Source organism: Oxyura jamaicensis, chromosome 7 (assembly GCF_011077185.1).
Source record: "Oxyura jamaicensis isolate SHBP4307 breed ruddy duck chromosome 7, BPBGC_Ojam_1.0, whole genome shotgun sequence".
Classification (NCBI taxonomy): domain Eukaryota; kingdom Metazoa; phylum Chordata; class Aves; order Anseriformes; family Anatidae; genus Oxyura; species Oxyura jamaicensis.
This window is the reverse complement of record NC_048899.1, coordinates 28,678,929-28,704,778: the sequence shown is the minus strand read 5'-3', so window position 1 is coordinate 28,704,778 and position 25,850 is coordinate 28,678,929. Positions and strand designations below refer to the sequence as shown.

The 25,850-nt window shown below is 47.2% G+C and overlaps 1 protein-coding gene and 1 long non-coding RNA gene across 4 annotated transcripts in view; one reads left to right on the top strand and one right to left on the bottom strand.

Annotated features, from left to right (window-relative positions):
- The window catches only part of MARCHF4 (membrane associated ring-CH-type finger 4), a 98,241-nt gene that overhangs the window by 40,324 nt on the left and 32,067 nt on the right, over positions 1-25,850 (top strand). For 2 of the 3 annotated variants that reach the window (XM_035332142.1, XM_035332141.1), the window contains one exon: positions 20,009-20,170. In XM_035332142.1, coding sequence (XP_035188033.1) covers positions 20,009-20,170 — 162 coding nt within the window. The remainder of the gene's footprint in view (positions 1-20,008; positions 20,171-25,850) is intronic. The other variant, XM_035332143.1, reaches the window with a different exon arrangement.
- On the bottom strand, positions 5,620-10,476 carry LOC118170125. Its single transcript, XR_004752501.1, has 2 exons — positions 9,619-10,476; positions 5,620-6,847 (listed from the first exon to the last, which is right to left on the bottom strand). It is a non-coding gene; the product is annotated as an uncharacterized LOC118170125 (long non-coding RNA).

Sequence of the window (25,850 nt, the reverse complement as noted above, 5' to 3'; positions counted from 1 at the left end):
TTGTCTGGAACACCAAAGCTGTGACCTCTGGATCAGTAGGTCCCAAATTAGGGTTTTTCTTATACAGTGGGGTCATGAGCCGCTTGGAAATACATTCATAAAGCTGTGAAATGAAGCCAGAAATGGTCTAGGAAGTGGATTCATATGAAAGTCCAGAGAGTGGGCTAGGTTTCCTCAAATCCAATTTAGCGGAGATTTTTGTATGTGTTTACTCAGAAATTCACAGCAAGGACTGAACAGAGCCCGTGCAACACAGGCCTCACAGCAAAAATAAGTGAGCAGTTCCACCCTGGGGGGCTAATTCCCTATGGACAAGGAGAGCAGGAAAGCAAACCTTCTCCAGGAGGTGACATGCCCACCTTCCTGCAAGCTGCTCCGCAAAATCAGGCCCCTCCTAGCTCCACGCAGGTGTTGCCCCTGCTCCAGTTCTCTTCCAGGCTGGTTTTCTGATGTCCAGCATGAAGCAGAGCAACTGCAAGCTCCCTGCCTCTTCGGGTGAAGGCTTTTCCACCATGCTTCAGTGGCAGCATTCAAAGTCACACTCTGCATGGATTTAAAGTCTCCCTCTCACTGATTTAAGTGTTTCACAGCTTGCAGAGCCTTAAATGAGTTGTGTATTATGAACAACAAATTACATCACAGCATGTGCAATTGGGCTCAGCCTAAACATGAAACACTCCTTTTCCTGAGTCAGCGAGTTTTCCTGGATAATTTTTAAGGCCATTTGTGTTTAAATGTCATCCACACAGAGGATTTGGGACCTGTCTCATCAAATGCTGAGGCCAGTAGCTGCCTGCTGAAGGCTGGCAAGAGCAGAAAGGACGTCAGTTATCCACACTCCTTTTGCCAAGGAGCTCATCGCTTTGTTCACAGAAGTTCTGTGTGCTGGGGCTATTATATGGGATACAATATTATACATAATAAAGTACTACAGGAGATTGCAGTGTTTGGCAGCTGGAGATCTGCACTGTGTTTTGGGTTTGACTCTCAAGTCCGTATTTATTCCCCTTGGGCATCTACTCCTCCCATGACTCAGTTTCCCCATTGGGAAATTGGAAACAGTGGTAGACCCTCCATATAAACTGCTATGATGCAGTTCTGGAAAACATTTCAAAAAAGAGGTGTTGTATTTTTCAATACAGTGTTAATAAATACTGCAATAGGAATCATTCGGTAGCCTTACATATAATTATATACCCTCCTTAATTATTGAACAGATGTTTTAATAAAACATGAATCAAATAAAATCTATTCAAGGAAAATAGATGTGAAAAAATTCTTCTTGTAAATATGTACAAAAAATAATTTGTTTATTATTTAAAAATCAGAGCTGTCCCTTGCTCTATCTATAGAGAATAATTTAATAGAAAAATATTGAAGTTAGTAAACAGCAAATTAATAATTCACACAGTATTTACAGTCACCGTAGACCATATTTTCTACCAAGTGCACGCTCTCTTTTCACCAGTCGACCGAAGAGATGCTGCAGTTGAAGGCACCCCTGGCCAGGCACTTTTGTGAGCTGTTTTGTGGCCAGGGGATGCTGCTGTGAGAGACTTGTCAAGTTGTCTATCTGGCATCATGGCCGATGGAAACTTGCCAACATGGAAAGCCAAACGCTGACCAGAGATTTGCAATGTTTCAGCTGCAGCATCTGGAGCATAGCACATGCCCTGCTTCATGTGAGGACTAATGATCTCATTTGCATACTCTGCATCCTGGTGCTGGTATCACAGACTGGACCCAGTTTATGGCATGCAGAGAAATTGATTTTAAATTATTTTCTTCCTGGCTCTGCACTGGTCAATGTTGGAGGTGATTGTCCTGTGTTAACATTATAAGAAGCAATTTAAGGTGCTCATTTAAAGAGGAAACAAGGGTAGCAACCCAACTATCCCCTAACCACCTGTGGGATCTTGGTGAATCACTCAGAGCCAGCTGGAGACCACCACTGCGATGCATGAGTTCAGGGGAAAAAGGACTAGTTTGGGTCACCTGCTCTCCTGAGAGGCCTGCACCCTCCATAGCTAGATATGGGGTGCTGAGGTCTTCTCCACGCTGAAACAGGACTGTAAATGGGGTGGTCAGAAAGCCATCGCTCAACTGTAACAAGACAAGAAGGTGGCTGTAGAGCACCTCGTGGACAATCACCTTGTATCCCCCAAATCCATCAGCCCGGGCATTATGTCCCCCATCCTTGTCCCCAGCCATAAAAGGAGGAAGCCATCCTCTCTCCCCTTGCACACGTGGCAGTGCAGGAGGAGCTGCACAAGGAGCTCCTGGAGGGTCTCAGATGCAGCAGGGAGGCTTGGTCTGCACCAACTGCAGCCCTGCCTTGAGTCGAACCCTGCAGCACCAGCCATGGCGCTCTGCTCTGGGCCTGACCTTTGCTTTGAGCTCCAGAGCCTGCTGCAGCTGCAGCCCAAGTCAGACAGATTTAATGTGGGCAGCCCTTTGGGGAGGGCTCCAGACTTGAACTCAGCAGCTTTTGGACTCCTTCTGTTAGGATCTTCTCCAACTTTCAGTTTTTTTCTAACAACACTACCCAGGGCAGGTCTCTAGAGTTCAGTGCGTTTAGAAGCCATTCTTTTCTGGTGCTAAATCTTGGGGCTGAAAGCCTTTTTAGAGGCTCTTTGAACAGGTTTTTCTAAGATCTAGGCTTCCATTGTATTTCTTCCCTTTCTTCATATCTGAAAATTAAGTGCTGCCTGACTTTTCCAGGAATTTATCCCCTGAGCACTCAGGCTTTGCTTCCTTTCTGAAAACCCAGAACATTCACAGCATCAGTGAACTCAGGGGTCTGAAAATGGGAAAAAATGAAGGTTTTTCCTTTCCAGCTCACTGTTTTAAAGCTTGGTCAGCAACTGCCCATGTGGAGAGGCCCTGTCAGGAGAATTGCTGAACCTTCAGCCAGGAGTTAGGAGAGGGCTCAGCTCACAGGGGTGGAGGTGTCTGCACTGAGCAAGGAGAGGCAGAAACGTGTTCCCAGCCGCATGACTCCAGGCCGCGAGCCCTCAGCAGGAGTGTCTGGATCTGCTGATGAGGGTGGGGAGGCGAATCACCAGAAACCGGCAACCAGGGGTTATTTCTTCAATCAGGTTCCTCTCGTGTTTCCTCCCGAGAGCCCCTGAGTGGCAGCTCTCCGGCAGGGATTCGTGCGGTGCTGCCAGTCATTCATTACCGCCGCAGACATTACGTGCTGACGGCAGCCAACAGAGCCGCATAGGAGCAGGGGGTGTCTGAGAGACAGGAGGTAAATTTAACTCCATCTATCATCTCCCCCTCCTTTCTGGGGCTCGCGTGACTTTGTATCCACCTCACAAAGACAGGGCTATTATCTTTGTTTCTGTGACCAGATTTTAATGAGGCAACTCTTTTATTACTGCTTTACATTCACTGAATGCCTGGATGCAGAGAAGAGGCATTGCACAAGGATTAAACTGTTATCAAATCTGCCAGAAGTGGCAAGCCAGAGCTGCCATCCACACTCCCCATCCCAAATCTCCCACAGGGGCTGCGATGGCCACCTGGCTCCAACCCACAGTATAGGGTTGTGGCAGGGGATGGTCAGGTGCTTTGGGGTGAAAGCTGCCCTTGAAAACCTATTTTCTTACTCTTCAGGACTGAGGCTGTAAGACTACAGAGCATAAAAGGCAGCCATGGTTTTCACAAATGTTGCTTTTCCACCCCTGCAGATGAAGGGCCTGGGTAGAGATAATGACAGGAGACTCCGTTTGTGCTCCAGGTGGTGAAAGCTGGTAGTGCTCAAGCTAGAGATGTGTTGGTTACATCCTGGTGAAAATGAGACCTTTGGTTCCTCTCTTTCTGTGCATTTGCCTAGACACGCAGAATCACATGAGATAAAGTAGAGGAAAGTGAAATGGTGTCATACAGCAGCACCCACTATTTTTCAATTCTCCATGCTCTCCCACATTTTTGGTTCCCATCATCTGTAACCTTTTGCTTGGTCAAAGTCCTCACTACAAGCCTTGCCTTGGCCAGAGCAGGATCCGGAGAGAGATGCTGTGGGTTCTACATGGCTTGCATCTCCTGGCACTACTGCAATTGTCCAGCCATGGGGACAGCCCTGGTACTGTCTCACGGTTTGTGAGAGTGTCTAAATTTAGGGGTTAGCTGTTCCTGGCAGCAATCCAGGTGGAACCTTCCCTGTTATAAGGGGATGCTCTAACCCTTTATAGCTTTATCACTGCAAATACTTCACATTGCTACCATAAGAACCCTTTTCCTGGGCCTTTGGCATATATCTAATGTATTTATCATCTGCTTCATGCTAATGCTGCTGTTTTTGTTTGTTTATGTGAGAGCACCAAAAGAACTGGTGAGATACAGAAGATTTTCTTATCTGTTGTCCTGGAAATATAGGGCACTATTCACAGTAAATAAATAAATAAATAAATAAATAAATAAATAAAATCAACTGCAACAGAAAGTCCATCTCCCACTTTATATACATATAATGTAATTTCAGCTACAATCTAAAAATGAAGAAATTTATCCCTATGAAAGCTAATTATATTCAAAGCTAATTAGTATGAGATGTCAACTGATCAAAAATATTTTTGCATTTATAAAAAATTTAAACTCTACTCAGGCTAATTGTGCAGGAAAAGAAAAAAAACTAAAACATCACATTTCAGATTTCTTGATCGAATTTCTGCCATTGAGATCCAAGAAGAAAAATTTCCAGGCACACAGGGGAAGGTGACCATGCTGCATCCTGTATACTTCCAGAAATGTCCAGAAACCAAGCAGAGTTGGCCCAGGGCACTACTCTCAGTGATTACTCAGGGATTAATAACAGATATGGCACAGTGAGGGAGCATCAAGACTAATTCATTGGCCATGGCTACTTAAAGGTTACTGCTACAGCTCACAGCCTGAGTCTTATTTGAGTATCATCACATCAAAAAGCAGGTGCCTGCATCTGCCTCAGCCTCCATTAGGGCTGCAGGGCAGGAATCATCTCACCAAAAATAAGTCAAACCAACCCTGCCCTCTCTCACCTGTCTTGGCTAGCCCCTAAATCAGGGGCACAGGTAGACAGCCTCAGATAGAGATGTCTGCACAGAAACATTGCATGTTAGATGTGATAAATCTCACCCTCTGTATCTCTCAATTGAAGCATTTCTCTTGCTGTCAGTGCCTTTCTCAATATTGCTTTCTATTTCAGGTTTTTAAAAAAGGCTGATGTTGTTGCTATCTGTAGGTTATGCAAATGAAACTTTTTTTCCCAAAAATACACTACCTTCCTTCGCTGTGTTTCTAGATAGAAGGCATCTAAATAACTAGATCACCTTGACTTGGCAAAGGAATAATAGTGGGGGACTACAGGATATGAATATAAAATTAAGGATAATGTGGAAGAAGAGAACTGGTAACAATTATTTACTGCTGCTTCCAATCTAAACCAAAGGATGTCCAGATACCTGGTCTGAACACAGTAACAGGAAAGTGATTCTACAGTGCATGAGCTAGGCAACTCATTTCCTCAGGATGTTGCAAGAGTGAAAAAAAGAATAAAACACCTGAAAAATGGATTGGGAGTTATTAAACTCAGTAGTTCAGAAGTGACCTCTGTGAGCTTTTGGTATGGCCCTGTTCTTACAAAGATTGCTGGTGTGAAACATCAGCTCCAACCACTACTGCAGCCCCAAGAGGGATGCTAATTAAAATGCAGTTTTGCAGTCCAGGGCAGAAGGTGCCTGGTGGTGATGGGAGGAGATTCAACAGATATTAGCAGCTTTAGCAGCAACATGGTCTTCTGTCAAAAAGACAAGGAGCCCAGCTGGACTCTAGGAAATGGGAGGCTGATCTGCTGTGTGGCCTCAGGCAAACCATTTCCTTGGTATTTTTCTTGACCCTGGTCTGTTTTATTAATACGATGGTAACCCCTGTAGGGCAGGAACAATATTTTACCACTTGTGTGTTCATTTCTTAGGAGAAAACAACCCATTTCTCAGGCAGGGCCTCTCATTGTGCTTGCAATATAGACCCAAATTGATAATAATTATGTCTTTTAAGGAAAAAAATCCATTCCAATGTGTATTTTACCCTGCATATTTGAAGCTGTTCCATTTACAGACACCCTCCATGTGTCACTCCACTTACAGACTGATGCAGATGGTTCAATTATTTATTAATTCAGTTTTCAAAATATTCTCAGAGCATTTCAGCAGGAGACACTTCAAGGTCTCATTTCCAGCAGCCACTAAGTTTTGCTGTTGAATTTGATGGAGATCAGTATCAAGACTTCCTCCATTCTTTCTGACCTTTCCTTTCACACACAACCAGCATCTTGGACCTGGAAAGGTCAGTTACTCTTGTGATGCACTGATATTTTTAAAATGTCTAAAACTGCAAGGATTACAGCTTGAATTTCTACTTCCATCCCTAGAGTGTCCTAACATTCTCATAAGCCATGTCAGCATGGACAAGAAAAAGCATGAAAAAATGTGTAAATTTTGTGCTGAAAAGCTGCTTTTCTTTCTGCAGTCCATCCTAGAAGACTCAGGACATCTCGGATGTTGGCCACAGGCACTGGTTTTAGTGGCAGCTCTTTGGATTTTGCCCCAGTCTTTTGCCCCAGTCAGCTGACCAGGAAATTGATTCTACAGTGCATTATTGGACATGCCCATGACTCAGGGTTTTTCCTTGTTGTAACATAGAAGATGTCTCACTGAAGAATAAGCACAGCCCATCTCCATTAACTAGCCATGGAGCAGGCCACCAGATGCATTGATGTGCTAGGACTGGGCACAAAAGCCCAAAGGCCAAATTAATCCAGACCATGGGGGATTCAATCATCAGCTTGGGTATTATGCCCTTTCTCTGGGAGGAAAAAAAAGTGCTAGATAACACATTCACTATCCACTTTTTTTCCCAGCTCCAGTAGTTGAGGACCTTTGCTGATGTGATTGGGGGAAAGATGCACAAAAGGCACTTGATCTGTGCCAGCAAGCTCAGTGCCCTGCCCCACATGCAGGAGCAGCTGGAGAGGTATGCAGGACATGGACAGGTCCTTGTTTGGCCTCATGCCCTGACCCGCCTCTCAGAGTGCCTGTCATCCAAATTCAGCCACAGCCAGGTTAAGCTGTTGCACTGAGTAAATTTAGAAGCAGTTAGTTAATTAGTACATTTGTGTCACACACATTGAATTACAGCACAGCAAAAAAAGATTTACCAGGAATAAAATAATTGTGGAAAATGAAGCAACTGTTTAATTACCTTCTGCAATGAATTATTTGGACAATCCAACATTTGAACCAATGAGCAGCAAACAAAGGAATTCTGTTGTTCAGAAGTGCAGGTTCCCCTGGCACTGGTCCCCCACCTCCTGGGTATGAGCATCACTACACCTCAGGAGGAAATAGACCATATAATGCCACAGAGGAATAACACAGGGCTTTGTTGAAGGAAATCTTCAGCTCACCTGGGCTTTTGCTGCTGTGCCACTTCATGCTTTTCCTCTTGTTTTTAAATCTCCTTGTAACCAGGAGTTTCTGCCATATAAAGACACTTTGTGCTTTAGGAATAGCTCAGATCCTGGCTCTGCCACTAAAGGAAGAGCATGCAAGAGAACAACTCAGGGTTCAGTCCCAGATGGGACTTTGGCTAGTCTGGAGCTGATCTACTGGTGAGCAATGCCAGAAGTGTGGTACCATCTCATAAAACCTGTCCCTAATGCACAAATATTAGAAATTTGATAAACATGAAAGATCTCCCCTGAGATAACTTCTGGTCTCACAGGGCTCTAATACACGAGGTACAGTACAAATAATATTCCTACACTTGCTACTGTTAAGTCCTGCAACACATAGGAAGAAAGATGTTCATTTCCTTGTGTCAGACATTTCTGCCCCCAGGAAACTGAGAACAGCAGAGAAAAGGTAACTGAGCTCCTTGAGGAAGCCTGGTATCACCTCACTTGTAACACAGAGAGACCTTGGTGGAATAGTTGAGCATCAAGGTATTTTTGAATGACCACAGTGCTTATGGGCTGAAAAACACAAGTATGATCCTGCAAAATGGTGAAAAAACAGTCCCCTGTATCATCAAAAACAGTCCCCTGAGCAGTATTAATGTCTCTGTCTGGCAGCTGGGAGGGCTGGGTAAGGATAGTGCAAGGCACAGATCACCCATTCCTAAAAGAGTGCTTCAGCCCAAGAGCAGGCTGCAGACAAACAGCAAGGTGAGCTCATGAGCAGTGGGTCCAAGGACAACTAAAAGCTGACAGGGGACCCAATTTCCTAACAGGGAACTCTGGAAGGAAAGGAGCAGTTCAAGCCCCCCAAAATATTTTGCAACAGGAATACAGTGGGTAGAGGTACAACTGGAATGAATTTAAGTTGGAAACTTATAAGCAAGTTTCTAAGTGACAAAGTAGAGAGGTTTCCAGAAGAAGTTGGGGCATCAAATTGAACTGATTTTATAGCAAGCAGAGCACATTTGCAAGCAAATTTATATGACGTGCAATAACAGGAGGCTGGAGCTAGATGCTGAAGCAATCTCTTCAATCTTTTATCTGCCTGTTCAACACAGGCCCCAAATTCTTGAAGTACAGTTGATTTCTCAGCTAGCAAGGGGAGATATGTGGCTATCCACATGCACCAGGTCCTCTCCCCACAGCCCAGATCTGCTCCCCACCATCTGGGATCTCTATGGATAGGACTGGAGGATGACAGATCTATGGAGATACAGTCAACGTATAGGGAAAAGCAACAAAAACCTCTGCACTGAAGAAATGCCTTCCCTCTAAAGCTAAACTATCTGTGCTCTTTCCAGAAGAGCCTTCCTCAAATGGTTTTAGGACTGTTTCTCTGCCTACTGGGATAGAGCTGTTATTTCTAATACAGAAACAGTTCAGAAAAGGCATTATGGCTCACGATACATGAAGGTGGGCCAGAGTTAGAGCAAGAAGACAACCCTGCCCAGGAGAGAAGCACCCAGGTTAAGGTGGCCTCATTTCTTCACTTTCTGCTTTTCCATGACATTTGCTAAATAATTAGGCTCCTTCCCTGGTCCTGCAGCTCTCAGCAGGTCACATTCACACTGGGGCTACCTGTTCCTCTCTAGCCTTTTGGAGGACTTCTAGCACAGGCATTCTCTGCTAAATCCCTCAAGTTTTGTAAACTTGAGTCAGGGCAAGCAATACGCAGGTAACCACTGAAAGCAACCAGCTCTAAACTTACACACTTGTGAGGGACCAAGTAAACTTCAAACTGGTAAACAGCTTTTTTTGCTGTTATTATCATTTAATGAAGCTCCTAGTTCACTAATACAACCAGGTGATTTAATTCCAGTTATCACTGAATTGATGACAAACAATTGCTGAGGAACATCCTCCAAAATCATTCTAGGTTGATGGCACTTCCCTGGTAGACAGCTCTGAGCAACCTCTAAGTGAAACAAGTTCTGTTTCCACCCAAATAGGATCTAACAAGCCATTCAGAAGAATAGGAAAAGAGTCATTGCCCTGAGGGAAACATCCCAAAGAACAAAACAGCCTCTCCAGCCTGCTGCTGGCAGAACTTGTCCCTTGGATAATACAGGTTAAGAAGTAGTTCTATGGAAGTGTGAGAACTGAGCCCCAAAGCTTACCTTGAATAATCTGCTGTAACGTAGACCCATCCCAAGCAGTTGCTGAGTAGCAAGACCTTAGAGCAGGAAGACCAGGACATTTCAGCCAAACCCTAATGCACCCTGCTTTCTGCTCTTAAAGGCTGTACATGGGATGCTCAGGTTCATCTAATAATGAGGGGCAAGGCTGGGGAAATGAGCCCAATGACATGACACAAGTGTCTTTAGTAACTAAATTAAGGAGAAGTCTTTGGTGGAAGTCATAAGACCCATTTTGGATGTGTGTGGTGTTGCAGCAGCTGCAGGCTGGTACTTTGTGAAAGCTTGCATGGCATCAGGGAAGATATCATTCTGGAAACAAAATTTTAAAAAATAATCTGCTACTGCCCATCGCCTTCAGTGAGGACACAAAAATCAGACTAAAGATTTGTGTGTGAATGTATTGAACAAGAAAAGGCCCTGACTACATGGATGCGCAATACTATGATAGCTTCTTTTCCCTCAGAGGATCATTTCCCTTTCATACAATGTTGGGAGGGCTCTGAAGGAGTTTCCACGTAAGCAGGTGGACAGGGCTGCCCAAAGGGACAGAGCAGAGATGGGCTGCCCCAGTACTCAAGGCCAGGACACGCTCTGGCTGCTGTGGCAGCAAATGCATGCTAGCAGAGCTCATTTTCCACACAGTCTGGTGGCTGGCCACATTTAATCACCTGCACTTCGACAGCCTCACTTATTCAAGATTTCAAAGCCCCCGACAAATGCTGATAAATGAAGCCTCTGATAGGCTGTGTGCAGTGGATAAGCATCATTATCCTTGGATAAAGCCAGGATCAGAGCATGGAAATTTCCCCAAACCCAATGCCACTGGAGCTGCTGGAGGGGCTGGGGCCTGCCCATGCTGGGCCCTGCCCATGTTGGCCTGGGGGCACCGCAGGCCATGAGGAGAGCTCATGGCTGCTGCAGCTCTTTCCCATTCCCACAGCGTCACCGTGGAGGGTGATGACTGGTAATGAGTTTCTTTAGTCTTGCCTGAGTGCTTTCAGCTCTGCAGACACAACTTCCAGTGTTTGGCACCAAAGAGCAGATGAGTAGGTGATTACAAACTACCTTGCCCTGAACACAAATCTTCAAAAAGTGGGACTTCTCTAGATAATACACATCTGTGAATAGCGATCATTTCTGTGCTTATCTCTTTACCAATCCCAGTTCTGTGAAGGCTGGTGAAAAAGAAACCGTAGCTTGCAAAAAAACTTTGTCAGGGGGTGTAGTGATAGGACAAGGGGTGATGTCTTTAAAATGAAAGAGGGGAGGTTTAGGTTAGATATAGGGAAGAAACTCTTTACTGTGAGGGTGGTGAGGCATTGGGACAGGTTGTCCAGAGACTGTGGATGTCCCATCCCTGGAAGTGTTCAAGGTTGGATGGGGTTTGAGCAACCTGATCTTGTGAGAGGTATCGCTGCTCTTGGCAAGGGGGGTTGAACTACACAATCTTTCAGGCACCTTCTAACCCAAACCATTCTGTGATTCTATGATTTCAGTGGTAGGGACTTCCAGCCTTGGATTTCCAGGCCAACTAACTCAGAAAAAAACAAACAAACAAACAAACAAACAAACAAAAAAAACTACATATTTCTTGTTCAACTTTCCCAGCTGTTTCAATCCATGGCCATTTTGCTCCCAGGGAAAAGTGATGAGAACAGCATCCCTCTTCCCTCTTCTCTCTCTGACAGGCCAGCTAGCGACCTGCTTGCAGACTAGCAGCAGCCTGAGATGCTGGTGCTGTGTGAGAAGCAGCCACAGCTCTCACTGTCATCCATCTTTGACACCTGTTAGCTGGGATGAGACTTTTGGGTAAGAGTGTTAAATGTAGGAAGAAAAGAAAAAAGATTTTTAAAAAAAGTGTTGCCTTTTAAAAACGTGTTGCTTTTAGCTCAGTGCCCCAAGAAGTGGGGTAAGGTGGCTGGGAAGGATGATGCCAGACATTGTCAAGGCAAAAGAAAAGCCCAACCAAGATGAGGCACTTGGACATTCCCTGTGCAGAGACACAACTTGCAAAGGTAACGGCAAGTTTTTATGGAGTAGATGTGTTGTTTTGGAGGAAAGCAGCTGAATTTATAGCTAAAGAATATGTAGGAAGGCCCTTTGCAGCCCAGAGACTGAGTTAAATAATCTAATCCAGGTGTGGTATGAGAAACCTCACATGGCAGAAAAAGATTCCATGTCTGATAGAGCAAAACCTATGGGGAGGGAGCAGGAGAAGTGATCTGATAGTATACAAGAAAGACCAACAACAGAGAGGCTAATAATTCATATTTCAATAGGGCATCTTTCATGCTGAAGGATACAAATGAGTTTTTCCTTTTGGCCACTGTTTGAAATTCAGCCACCTCTGGAGCGGAACATAGCCATGCATAACATCTGACACTGCCTCAATGTTGATGTATCTGTTAATATGCAAATTGCCAATCAGTATATCTTCAAAAGGTTATTGCAGAGCCAGATAATAAATCAGCCCTATGTAATGCTTATTATCTGTATGCTGACAGTGCCAAAACCTCAGAGTCCTGGCATTGTTTATGTATACACACGTCTCTGTGTGTCATTCAGTATGTCTGATACTGCTCTTCTGCCAAAGGAGGACCCAAAGAAAGAAATAGAAAATGGCCTTTGTAGCCCACTTCACTGAAGTTATGGCTCTTCTGACATTAGTTTCTGCCTTTTCTCCTCTCTGTTTTATACTGTCCGCAAAAGGGAAGGCTGCCTGCATTCTCCAGGTGGAGGAGGAAAACACAAGGCTTTCCACCAGGAGGTATATGCAGGCAAAGGCTAAAACATGTAGATTCACATAGTTTGGATACAGGAGGTCTTTGGCCAAGCCATCATCAGAAAACCAGAATTAATGTAGTGCAGCTTCTCCCAGCACAGCACAGCTGGCACCTTCCTTCGGTCCTCTTGAGCATCTCTCAGCTGGAACGTTATCGTGTGAGGTGAGGGGATTTGGGGGCTGAGCCTCCCGCTCTCCTTTCCCATGGTCTATTTTTGCTGCCTGCACCACAGCCATCTCCCACACTGTCCTACAGCTCCTTCCCCCGACCCCTCCAGGAGGTGTGACCAACACTGGTTGGTGTGCCCCGCTCTGGTTCTTGTGAGGCATCCACCACCAGTGTACGGGTGCATCCTGCGGACAGCAGCTGGCCACATCGGTGGGTACCTGGTGGGGAAACACTTGGTGCTGCTGGCTGGTTTCTAGCCCACTGCCAGGAAAGGCAGCTCGGCCTTGTGCAGTAGCTCCAGCATTTCCAAAAGAGCTGCCTCTGCCTCTCATGCATATTCATGCCAGCGTTTTGACTTTTCTCCAAACATTTAAGTGACCTTCTGGCAAGATTTGAAGGCTGGGCTCTACAGCTCCATCACCTACAGTCCCCAAGAGCCAGGATCCTCCCTTCCACTACTTTCCTGGTGTATTTTTGTTCAGTATCTCTGCTGGCAGGGCTGCCTGGGACTTTAAAAAGAAATGCCTTCCCCACTAAAATACTCTAGTAATAAGGAACTTGATCTCACACAAATTGGGATGTTCTGAGAACCGTTTTAATTTCTGCTAATCGGCAGATGAAAAATGAATTACTTCAGATGTCATGTACTGCCGCATGAACCTCGTAACATTTGGGAAAGCAGTAACAGAGTTTCCCAGTAATTGAAGGGCTTTACATGAGTGAACTTTGTAATTGCGTATTCTTCTCCTTGGCTCTGGAAAGCAGAAAGGAAAAGAAGATCAGGCCTTGTTTTAATGAAACAGTTGAGTCCCACAGTGCTACCAAAGCTAAAAGTAACCAAACTGCTCTCGTTATTAGGTATTGCAGCTCCCTACACCAGGGCATGTTGGGCCCCGGCACCCCTGGGTGCACCCCAGACCAGCTCCCAGCTGGGATATGCTGGGAGCACTGGGAAGATCCTCTGTGCTTTTGTCTTCACACTATTACTGGGCTCCTCTTATTTAACATGCATGCAGATCCATTGGTCCCCTGCCCTTTGTCTTGGCTGGGGGCCACTTGAGGTTGCAGTGTCAAGCAAGGGCAAATATTGCAGAATAGGGATTCTCTCAGCTGTTATGGTAAAAGGTTTTTCAGCTTTCTTAGGAAAAAAAAAATATCTATTGCTGTTTATTTCTCTATCTTTGAAAGTGGGATCTATCATCTGAAGAATCCAAGCAGCATCTATTTCTGTGGATACGCCACAGCTGCTCCTTAGTGGCTGATGGCATAACGTTGTCTGAAATGGCCATTAGCTGAGTATCTTTATGAACAGCTTCCCAGGGAAGTAGCTGCAAAGTTCAATTTGCTGAATTATGAGCACATCTCTGAGAAGAATTGCATTATATGGTACTTGCATGCTGAAAGCATTAACTTTATACTTTGAACTTTGAAAATACTCATTGATGGATCTGATGAGGATTGAAGAAGCAGAAAGGTGAAGGTCTCAATGGATTAGAGATAATAAGGAATATATATATATTTTTTTTTCCAGGAAAAAGAAGTGGTATACTTAGTAGAATTCTATTTTCCTGAGGCTTTTTCACTAGAGAAAAAAATTAAAAAAGCCATTTGTATAAAAAAATTAATGGAAAATCTCCGTAATTGGTACAAACCATAACTTAAGGGCACTTGATTTGTGCTGAAGAGCTATTTGGCTTCACGGAGTCACATCAGATTTACCCCAGCATCCTTGGGAGGTACACTCTTGTATCTCATGCAGAATAAATCTAAGTGTTGTCTAAAATACTTTATTTTTTAATTAAGAAGAAGCAGAGTGAAACAACAGTGAATTTCTCTTTCAGAAGAGACTAGATCATTCTGTCTCACAAAATGGATGTGGTCCACAAAAAAATCTCCATAAGTTTAAAACCTGGGTGAAAGCCCAGGAGCTATAGACTAGGACACCACTTCTCGGTGCTGAGACAGCTCCCGCTCTGTATTCAGCGCGAGTCTGCAGCTGAACTCGCTCCAACACCCAGGAGCTCAGGGGTGTTCAGGTAGCTCGATTTCACATGCGCAGCACCATGATTTCTGTGCACCAAAGGCACTTCACTTAATCGGTGCTATTATCACACCTGATGAGGCGCAGCAGGTGATATTTGAGATGCTTGCCTTTTGATTCCTTGCAACTGAGCAACATTTAGTAAGAATTACTTAAATCAGCTAATCAAAAACAAGTTCAATGACATTAGGATGAAGTGGGCTTCAGAACACCTAAGCAAAGTTATTTATCTTGTGGAAATCCTTCTTTAGAAGGAAAAGCAAATAATTCCCAATGTGATCTATAAGCTCTCTGCTCTTTGGGCAATGGATAAGCAGATGTAGTTCCTGAAAATCCTTTTGTTATTCCATATTTCAGGCAGTGTTTGAGTTTGTTCTTGTAGAACAGATCTTATAACCCTGTACAGCCTGAAGCCTGCCTCTTGGAGCCAGGGGAGCGGTGTGATGGGGCTGCTAGCGGGTAGGATTTTGGTGCTGGTGCATGCAGTCGGCGCTAAGGCACAGCACTGCCCTGGGGGTGACAGCGGCTTGCCCAGAAATCCCCATTCGACCCCCATTCCCAGCAATGGGGGTGGCCCAAAGGGACCCTTAGGGACTGTCCTCCCCTCTCCCTCCTTCAGCAGGGGCTGTCCCAGAGCAGAGCCAGCCCCCTGCATCCCCACTGCCCTCCTTTCACAGCTGGGTGGGGTTTGCATCGCTTTCTGCCCTTTACCTTCACCAGCCTGAAACCAGGGTGTCAAAATCCTGGAGCCCATTGAATGAAAAACACCCTGTGATTCTCTGCTGCTTGGAAAAATGTGTGTTTTCTGCTGCTTTAAAGTGCTTCTCCTTAAAAGAAATTGATGTTAAGCCATGAGACACCTGGTCCCACCTCCCTCTGGAGTTTCCCAGAGGAGGCAGGGATGCACCCAGAGCTGGTGCACTGTGCCTGCCTGCAGGCAAACGCATCGGGAAGTTACTGTCAGCTAAATATTGAAACAGCTAGACTGAGCTCTTTTTCTTTCTTTGTTTCCTTTTTTCTCTTTTTTTTCAATGGGAAGGGATAGGACCATGTCCAGATATTTCACACTAAACTCCACAACGCTCCCGCTTCATTTTCCTGTTTCTGAGGCATTGCAGTACGGCCCCCAGCCCCCTGACAGCTGGCACAGGGCTCCTGCCTCCAGCTGCCTTCCGTGAAAAGCCAGTGAGGGAGCGAGAGCAGAGCACCAACGTGCTGGGCTTTCTGCACCGAGCACTGCATCTGCTTTAACTACAAAAAAGCAGAGCTGAGCCCCCCTGCTCCCACTGCAGCTCTCCAAGCTGCTGTACCCCACTGTGGCTGCTCCCTTGCACTGTCATGGGGTTGAAGAGCCCCAGGAAGGCACCCGTGCCTTTCCCATGCCAGAGCCCTGTATGGGTGCACCTCTTGGCAGCATCAGTACTCCCAGGCCAAAATCCCACACCAAAACCTTCAGCTGGGCAGCCACAGGCTGAAAACCTTTCCTCTGAGGCTGCGTGCACCCTTTTGGTCTCCCAAAACCTTTCACCCCTGTCCAGGCCCAAGCTGGAAGGCAATGGTTATCCTTCAGATCAAGGCTCCCAGGGCTCACAGACCTTGTGGCTGTGCTTGGTGATGTCCCAGCAGTGTGGGAGACATAAGCATTGCTGGGTCCACACTTAGCATCGATCTCTGACAATACCAGAGAATTTCATTCAGCACACACATATATATATCCTTTAATAGCTGAGAGAGAAAGCACAATGGAAACATGTGGCTTCAGGTTTTCGGAGGTAGTTATTAAGTGTCCCCTGTTGTCTGTTGCTGGCTGGCACAGCACTGGCACACGGGAGGGGACACCCGGGAAGCATTTGAGATGCTGGTAGCAATGAGCGTGTTTAGGTTTAAAAGGATGGAGGGGCAGTTCCTGTAAGTGAGTGTGAAGACAGAGCGATTATTAGCACATATTTATTGGAGTTTACCAGCTCTGTAACAATGGGTTTCTCTTTGCCATCAGACTTAATTCCTCTGTAATTATGTTCCTAATATAGAAATCATTTGGCATTTATTTGCCATAATAAAACTTCCCATTGCATTTAAATTCAATGTGAAGTTAAGTGTATTTAGGAGACTCAGCTGAAGACCTGAAATTAAATATTCTTGGTTTCCTTTTCCAAATGAGACAAACTCAGACGAACGCTAGCAGTCAGGTCCACGTGTGCAGCTGCTCCTGTGCGCAGTGGATGCTGCATGCACATACCCAGCGGGAGGTGGTAGCCCTGCTTCCCCCTGCCCTGCTCTTCCGTGGGGCACTCATCCTTCATGTGATGCTAAGAACTGATGCTACTTTTTAGAGCTGAGCAGGGAAAAGGCTCAGCCGAGGAAACACTGCAGGTGTTAGGACCACCACCAGCCGTCCCAGTTAGCAGTACAGCTTGCACTGGTTTTCAAACTGCTGGCTGTAGTAGCTGGGGTAGCAGGAGGGTGTGAACAGGGCTCTTCCCAGCCGAGCTGGCACGAGGTTGACTCTGATGTAGGTCAGCACGGCTGGGGCTGGAAGAGCCCAGAAGTCCACGTCCTTGCCCAATGCCACCACCGGCCCCAGCCCACGACCGCTGGCTGGTGGGTGAGCAGCCACAGCTTTGGCAGCAGCCCGCGGATGGGCTCCCAGCACTGGTAAATGACAGATAAAATGGCCAGGGCAACACACTGCCATCAGCATGCAGGAGGGCTGACGCTGGTCCTGACGTCAGTATTTTCTCCCTGGGTATATCAAGCGTCAGAAGCGCGCGCTGGCAGTAATGTTATTCCCATCCTTTCTCAGAATTCCTCCCAACAGTCTGAGAATAGCAGGGCCCAGGCAATCCTTAACCACTCTGATGTGCTGCAACGGGCTCAGAGCAGGAATTTGTAGGAAGAGGGCAGAGCTGGGACAGCCCCGGTTCATCTCCAGCAGCGTGCTCCTCCCCGGGGTGAAGCCAGGTCAGCCTGGCCTCGCCTTGCTGCTCCTGAAGATAGGTGCTCATCCTGGATAACAAAAAGCAAGGCAGGTGAATTCAAAGCCTGCTTGGTTGTTTCAGGGGGACAAGATGGTACTGAGCAAGCTGAGGATGGATGAGCCAGGGAGCATTTCTCCACCAGCTGCTGCCAAAGCCAACATTCTGCTTAGGCTGATCCGAGCGACAGGATGTAACTCTACAAAAGGAAAACTGCCAAAAAAATAATAATAATAAAAAGTGTTGTGAATGATTTTCTCCCTTCAAAGGGTCTTTGGAGAACAGTCTCCAAACAGGATTGGTGGGAATGCCATTGTCTGAAGCACTGGAGGGAGCGCTGTGCAGAGCCTGCAGGAACAGACGCGGGGTTTAATTCCCATCTCTCGGGGCTGCGATCTGTGCCTCGCTTTGGGCTTGCTTTTGTGCCCGCGTTCTTCTTAGCAGAGGTCCCTGCGCAGTGATTCCTCCGTGCCTGTCACAGCCAATGGATCGTTCCTAAGCTGGCTGTGCAGCCAGCGACAAGGCTCCTTCCCCTCTGCTGTAAAAAGGATTTATTCCTTTAATATGCCCCCGGTGTTTATTTTTCTGCTGGAACATGAGCGCCTGTGCACGCGTGTGCATGCGGCAGCGCTTTACGAACGCCTGCTGTGGACAGAATTGGGCTTCACAGTATGCAAAAATAGCTGTGTGCCACACGCAAGGCTATAATACTTCACACGGCTGGAGAAAATGTGATAAATCAGGTTTTTGCTGGATTTGCAAAAATCAAGAAATTGGGGGTTTCGTCTCCACGGTCAGCCCTGAGCTCTTGCGGGAGGCGGCTGGGCTGTCTGGGATGCAGCATCCCGGTTAGGAGAGGGGGACAAGGTCCCCACGGCAGTTTGGGATGCTTATGGGCATCTCTTGGCTCTGAAGAACTCAGATTTCTTCATCTCCTTTACTACAGAGCCCAATAAGACACAGCAAGTCTCCCCTGTGCACCCCCACAGCCTTCACCTGCAGGCTGTGTGTTTGTTTCTGCTCCATCCCACCCCACTCCTCACCCCTCACCACCACTGCCTCCAGCTGCTTGTTAAACAACACCTGGGTCATTCACTCGCTCCGTGAAGCCCCACAGGAGACCCTGGTGTGCGGTGTGGTGTCCTGAAAAATGTTCACGGATCCTAAAGCCCTCCTTGCTCCCCCCTCTTTTAGCCTCCTCCAGTGTGTGATGGAAATCCGTGACAGGTAGAGCTGAGCCTGGTTTGGTAATGTAAACAGTTATTTACAGTTGTGCTGAAATTTCATGGAAGATGACATTTTTAGGTCACCTCGCTGAAGCAAATGAAATGATTAATGTGTTTGCATTAGGTTTCATAAAAAAAAGTATCACTCTTGCCCAGCGTGACTCTCGGTTCCTCGGGCCCTCAGACCTGACGTGGTGCCCTGAAAGCTAAGGCAGTTTTCCACCGGGTTTAGCAGGAGCAGGATCTGGCCTCCTAACCTCAGGCAGCTGGGGTGGTGGGCATCCTTTGCTACATCCAGCAGCCTCAGGTGCCAGGCTTTTATCCTGGTGCGTTACCGGTGGTCACAGCGGGGAGGTCTACGGGGCTGATCAAGGTACGTAAGAAGAAAAATCCTCTCTCTAACACCAGAAGTATGACGCCAGCCTTCCCCATCCTATTGACATTCTCATTCTGCCTTTAAAAGCTTTTAAACCTTGGAGCCCAGCTAAACACACAACTGGGGGCTCTGCTGTGGCTTCTAAACGCGGAGAGGCGGGGGGTAAAACTCTGTTTGGGTTCTTCCCTAAATAAGCAACAGCAAATGACTGTGAAATGAGCTCTGAGCTTGTGCGTGCAGAGGGGAATGCGGTCCTGCGGTGAACAGGATGACAGCACCTGGGTCAGAGTAATATCGGGGTTTGCTGGGTACCCCTGCTTAGAGCTATACCAGGAGCAAGGGAGCGAGGCAGGAGGTCAGGGCTTTGGTCACTGCTCATAAGCCAGCAGCCTTGCTCTGGTAGCAGAGAGCCTGAGCAGTGGCATCCAGTTTCCAGCAGAGCCGCATCCACTTGTTGAGGTCTAGTGTGGATGCTCTGGTGTCTAGTAAGAGCTGTGCTCTATAAGCTTTTCCGCTAGCAGTGATATTAGGAGTCTCTCACCTATCCAGGTGTTTCTTTGCACAGAAACTGTAAGGTGTGACTATCCGAGACCTTTTCATCTCTGTCAAACTGTGTTCACATCACCAAAGAATTATTGGAGGTAAAACTGATGAAAGCAGTACTATTACTCAAGCTGAATCAGGGGAAATGGGACCAAGAGCGAATGGGTGGCTGAAGGAGCGCCTTGGCCAGCTTTTGTGCACGGCCTCCTTGCCGTGTGGGAGAAGGGAGCCCCGCTGATGCCGTCTCTCTTTTGCAGGGGGAGTTGCTGAGCCCGTGTCGATGTGACGGATCGGTGAAATGCACACACCAGCCCTGTCTGATCAAATGGATTAGTGAGAGAGGCTGCTGGAGCTGCGAGCTGTGTTACTACAAGTATCACGTCATTGCCATAAGCACAAAGAACCCTCTGCAGGTAAAGGTACTAGAGACATTTCAAAGTCTATTTATTCTTGTTCCTCTTTTTGTTTCTGGGAGCAACTAGATTTTGCTGGCATGGGTTTTGTCTCCTTACACTGTGATCCATACGTCTGAGCCGTGCAGGAAGGGCTGTGGGGGCTGCTCCAGTGAAGCCCCACGTCCTGCCTGGTGGTACCGAGGGCATCCCCCCTGTCAGGGGTCTGCTCTCTCTGACCTTTGACAACTCCCATGTCCATTTTCTTCCTGCTTAAAACACCAGTGTGACCATGGTAGTGCTGTAACACCTCACAGCCCTTCAAATGTGTTTATTTTGGGGGGACTGCAGGTATGCCACCATCTCCCAGCACAGATGGGGACACAAATTTGAAAGAGTTATGGGATTTGCTACAGCGGGGCACACAGCCTGTGGCAGAGCAGTAGCTTGAGACCCCGCTTGTCTAGAGCTGTGCCACTAGCCCTGACATCCTCCTCCTGGGCCTCCTCTGTGTTGGTGCGAGGGACAGAGGGGGTGGAGGGAGGGTTCTTCCAGCTTTCCTCCTGCCACCCTTTTCACTTTACTGCTTCCCAGGATCAAATATGTCCCAGCACAGTGCTAGAGGCACTGGCTCTGGTGCTCTGGTCTCTCCAGGCCTGATTCTCAGTGAATATATGCAGGTGTGCACACAGCAGGTAAAGCACATCTTGATGTACACGTCTGAAAGGCAGCGGAGGACCCGCCTTCTTTCTCGTGTGAGTTCGAAAGCACTGCAGCTTATTAAATCCCACTGCAGGCTAGTAATTCAAAATCAAGATTCAGAATGGGGGAAAACTGTGTGACTGTTAAAAATGGGATAATTTATCCTTAATAGCTATTGATTTATTGCTGGAGCAACACCTGAAGATGGACTAATTGCTGCATGCCTTTGCTGAGCACCATTAGTGCCTCAGACGTAAGGAAGCATATTAGACTCAGGCAGTACCGCTTAATTAGCATCATCTGGACTGGAGAGACATTACAGCAGCATGCTGTGCTTTAGACACCAGGGCAATGTCTGTACGGATGTCGGTCCGTCCAGCACCTGGTTGCATTGGCTCTCTGGTCTTCTCTTTCTCCAACAGTCTTTGCCAGTGATGGTGCCCAGCTGTATGGGGTGGGGGACACACAAATCCCTGCTCTCTCCTACAAACTGCCCTCTCTGTGTATCTTTCTCCGGGCCTGAGGTCACTGAACACAGTGAATAAAGAGGCACAGCCCTCCAGGGCTCCAGACTGAAATGAAATAGCAAAATTAGTGGGACATCATGGGGCAATTTTTCTGGGGGGAAGGAAAAGCCTCCCTGCTCTCCGCAAGTCCCTGCAGCTTCTGATTCAATTTTCCCTGTGCCGTGGACTGGAGAGATCAGTAGTTTCATCCCGAGCCCCAGACCCAGGGTGCTTTAGTTTCTTGGCTCCAGTAACTCAGACCAGATTGAAACACAGGGTGGGAGATGTGGACACAGCAGCATTTGTTTATTTCTGGAAATCTGGTCCATGAGTGCCCTAATGCTTCATGCATCTCACGCTGGGGGAGTGATGCTGAGCAGTGCTGAAGGCTTGTGGCTGCAGGTTTGTGAACGTGTGTGTGGCCAGCATTGCCTTTGACCTCAGAATGCTCTACATCCTCACATGGCTTGGGGCAACTCAGGACTTTCCTCGTGCTCCCCACTAAAATCTGCTGGAGCAATTCACAGACCAGCTCCCATCCTACAAATGCCTAAAAATTTCTAAAGCCTGCCCAAAAGATTGCTTTTCCTGGGCTCCCCTGTTAGAAAGTGGTCTGATCTGCTGGCCTTTGCCACGAACATGAGAACTGATTGGCAGGAACATCCGAGCTAGGGAGCTCAGCTCTGGGAGCGAGACTCCCAGCGGACCATGCACACGTCCTGCTCTGAGGGCTTCCCGCTGCTGGCTGAGACTTCACAGTGCTTCTCACAGCAACGCTGCGAGATTTGGCTCAGCAGAGGGTAGGAAGAAGCAACTAGAGTGAAAAGCCACTCGTTCTGGAATAAATGCAGCGTGTGTGGAGCCGCCGCTGTGTGCCCAGGCACCCTGTCTGGTGTCAGCACAAAGGCACTGCTGCAAAGCAGGTACTACACCAGCACCAGCATGTGAAATCCTGTGGGAACTGGTTTGTGTACAAGACCCGGACTTCCCAAGAGGACTAAGGGGCTTGGGACCCCATAACCCCTCACCACACACATCACCGTGCTCCTCAGTGGTTCTCGCCATCCTCCAGTGCTGCAGCACGGGTGGGTGGGAAGTGTGTCCTTTCTGCTCAGCCTTCTCCCCACATGTGGGCACCAGGACACACTGGCATGTCTCTAAGCAAAGCGATAATCCCTGGCCTTTCTTCTTGGGGTCCGCTGGAATTTCTACCCAGCTTTATTCCTCTTAGAAAGCTCTGAATTTCTCAAGCACAGGTTTTGGAAGGTAAATAAATGCTGTAGGAATTCAGGGTCATCTGTATACAGGCAAGGCCCGCACAAAACTCACCTTTGAGTCAGTTTGACAAAAGTCAAACGAAGCAGGTTCAGATGATGTTCTGAACCTGGCTAGATTTTGCCCACCAAGGTGGCCTGCCTGCCCCCTGTGACTGTCCCTGTGTCCTCTCGTGGGACAGACCACAGGCAGCTGGCAGGCCTTGGGCTCTCTGGGCCATGTCCAACTGGTCAGAGCAGAGCAGCACACCCAACCCCCCGTGTTTCCTGGGTTGTGCATGGATATACATCATTTTCTGCTCATTTTGACATGTGCTGCACATTTTTTGGAGAGCCTAGGAGTACAGCATGGGCCAGATGTGCATGGCGTGGGCAGAGAAGTTACAGCCAGGGGAGCACGGTTCATACATAATTAACACGGATTCCTTCCAGCCTCCAGGCTTTTATGCTGTCTCATACCAGAGAGGGGCCTCCAGTCCAGTATTTTGACAGAACAAATATCTATATATTAACCGCCCAACCCTCGATTTCTGGGATTTAAGAGCAAAAGTCTTAAAGCAGCAACACTGCAAACCTGCTGAGACTGGAGGATTAAAGTTTTTTGAGAATCTGGCAAGTGTCTTGCCAAGCTGTGGTCAGTCAGCAAGTGAGCAAACACCTCCCGCTGGCTGTGGGCAATCAGAAGGTCCAGAGCCTTCATCTGTCCGTCCGTCCATCTATCTATCCATCCTCCCTGTCTTCCAGTCCCTGAGATAGGAGATATGGGCATGGAGGCTCTAAGCGCTCCTCTCCACTGCAGTATTTGTGCAAAACCCATGACTTTAATAATGTCCTGAAGACACAGGGTTTTGGAAGCATGGGATAGCGCTGCAGGCATCCTGGTGGAGGTGCCTGCTGTAACAGGACTCTGCGCTGGATCTCATTCATGCAGCTCCTTTGCAGCCACTCCTGAGCCACGTTCATTCTGATGCTCTAATTTTAGCAGATACAAGATCAGTTTGAACCGATTTCCCAGACTTACTGCTGTCTGCAGTCTTGGGGAGGTCAACGCTGCTTCACAGTTGTTATCTCTGACTTTTCCTGTTTTGTGGGTTATTTCAGCTCCAAAGGTCCTCAGTTATGGAGTGTTGGGGTTGGGATCCCATCCCAGTTCTCCTCTGGCTCTTTTTGACTTTGGAGATGCTCTGATAAGAGCTGATGAGTGTTCGTTTATATGGCCTCTTCATCAGGACCCCCACATCTGCAAGAAATGTGGCCGAGGTTCCAAAGTGTTTGAACTTCAGTCTGAACTCCTGAGCTAAAAAGCTTGAGATGAGTTCACTGGGGTCTCCTGATTGTCCCAGCTTGCTGGGTCACTTGTCATGTGTATGAGCCCTGGCTGGCGCCTGCTGAGCTCATCCCTCCAGCTGCAGCCTGCAAGCAAGAGACACCATGGGCTGTGGCTCGTAACAGGAGTTTTCTAGGATGTCAATACTGTAGCCTGAATCTTACTGGATGCTCTGGCACACAGAGAAGAGGGAATTTCATCACAGCCCTGGTGCTTTGGTAATGGACCCTCCTTTCTCCCTGCTCTCTTTCCTGCACCTGAATAAGCCAAAGCACCTGTAAATGTACAGCAAGGAAGCTACCACACTTTTAGGATAAATTTGCTTGGTGAATTCACAAAAAAAAAAAAAAGAAAAAAAAGAAAAAAAGAAAAAAAAGTAAAGCCATCTTCCTAAAGATAATTGAGGAGGCTAGCTAGGGCCTTGGGACAGCACTGAAGAGAGAGGCAGACCTAAGCCATGATGGGAATGGGCCACTCCATCCTTCTAGGAAAACCTCTGCTTGCTTGTGATCCTGGGTCTGAAGTGAAATCGCTGACTAGCAGAGCTCAGGATGTTAATGATACGTACGAAGGGGACGTGTCAGATACAGCAATAAAAATAAACCGAACTGCCTGAGGCAGGCATGGAGGAGCTCTCAGAGGAGTGTAGGAAGGCTTTTCTAGCAAGCAAGGCTTCTAAGCAAGCTGCTGCAGTAAGACACAGATATCTTCTGCAGGCAAATATGTGCCTTGGATCTGCTCATGCTGGTGCTTGGAGTCTTTGGAGGCTGCTGGTGCCAAAGAAAGGAAAATATGGATTAGGCCCTAAGTACTACATTAATGACATTATTAATTGGTGTTACATTAGCAGTTGGGGTTTTTGGTCACAAGGCTCTGAGCAGAAGCACTGAAGCCAACAGGGGAACAGCCTTGTCCCAAGTACAAGCTGCCAAGTATGAAACAGTGCAAAAGATCAGGTGTGACAGGACAGCCAGGCACCAGTCCTATCCTGGCCTCTACCTAAGGTTGTCACAGGCCTGGGATCCTAAGAAACCTTTTCTGAGGCATGCGGGACACAGAGCTTTGCAAGCTGACCACCTGACCACTTGCCTGAAATCACAGTCTTGATTGACAACGCGGGTGAGCTGCCAGTTGGTAAAGGTGTGCTTCAGCAGAGCCCGGCAGATAACTGGGCTCAACTCATTATCAGCTGAGAGAGGCAGCGCTCGTTTTAGGTCTCTCCTCTGCAGGGTGGGAATGCTTGACACGGTGACATCGCTAGGGCTTGAGCTTTTGAGCCAGAGATTCTGGAGGGAGGGGATTGTGTCTGCAGCCAGGCATTTGAATAAATAGCCTTGAGGGTTTCAGACATGCTGCTAAAGGGACTCTGCAGAGTTAGCGAGCCCTTTCTTGGTAGCTCTAGCAGTGTCCCACTAAATCCCTGTCTGCTGGCTGTACTAATTGTGGAGTGGGGTTAGGAGAATGGGTGACTATGGAATCTGAAAGGCCCAGTGCTGTGATAGTGATGGGCTCCTAAGGCTGCTGGTACAGACATGCATCAGGCCTAGCTCCTGCAGCTAAAGCTCATCGTGTTCCACCTCTGAGCAGCTCTTAGACTCTGTCTTGCTCCTTTCTTTCTCTCTGTACAAACCTCTTACCACGCGATGTGTAACAAAATGGAAATAAAAGATGAAAAATTTATTGGTAGCTTGAGCTAGATGTGTGACACTAAATTGCAGTTCTCAGAATTGCCAGAGAGGAAATACAACATTTATTATTTTGGGGATTGGGGCTTCTTTCTTTCTTTCTTTCTTTCTTTCTTTCTTTCTTTTCTTTCTTTCTTTCTTTCTTTCTTTCTTTCTTTCTTTCTTTCTTTCTTTCTTTCTTTCTTTCTTTCTTTCTTTCTTTCTTTCTTTCTG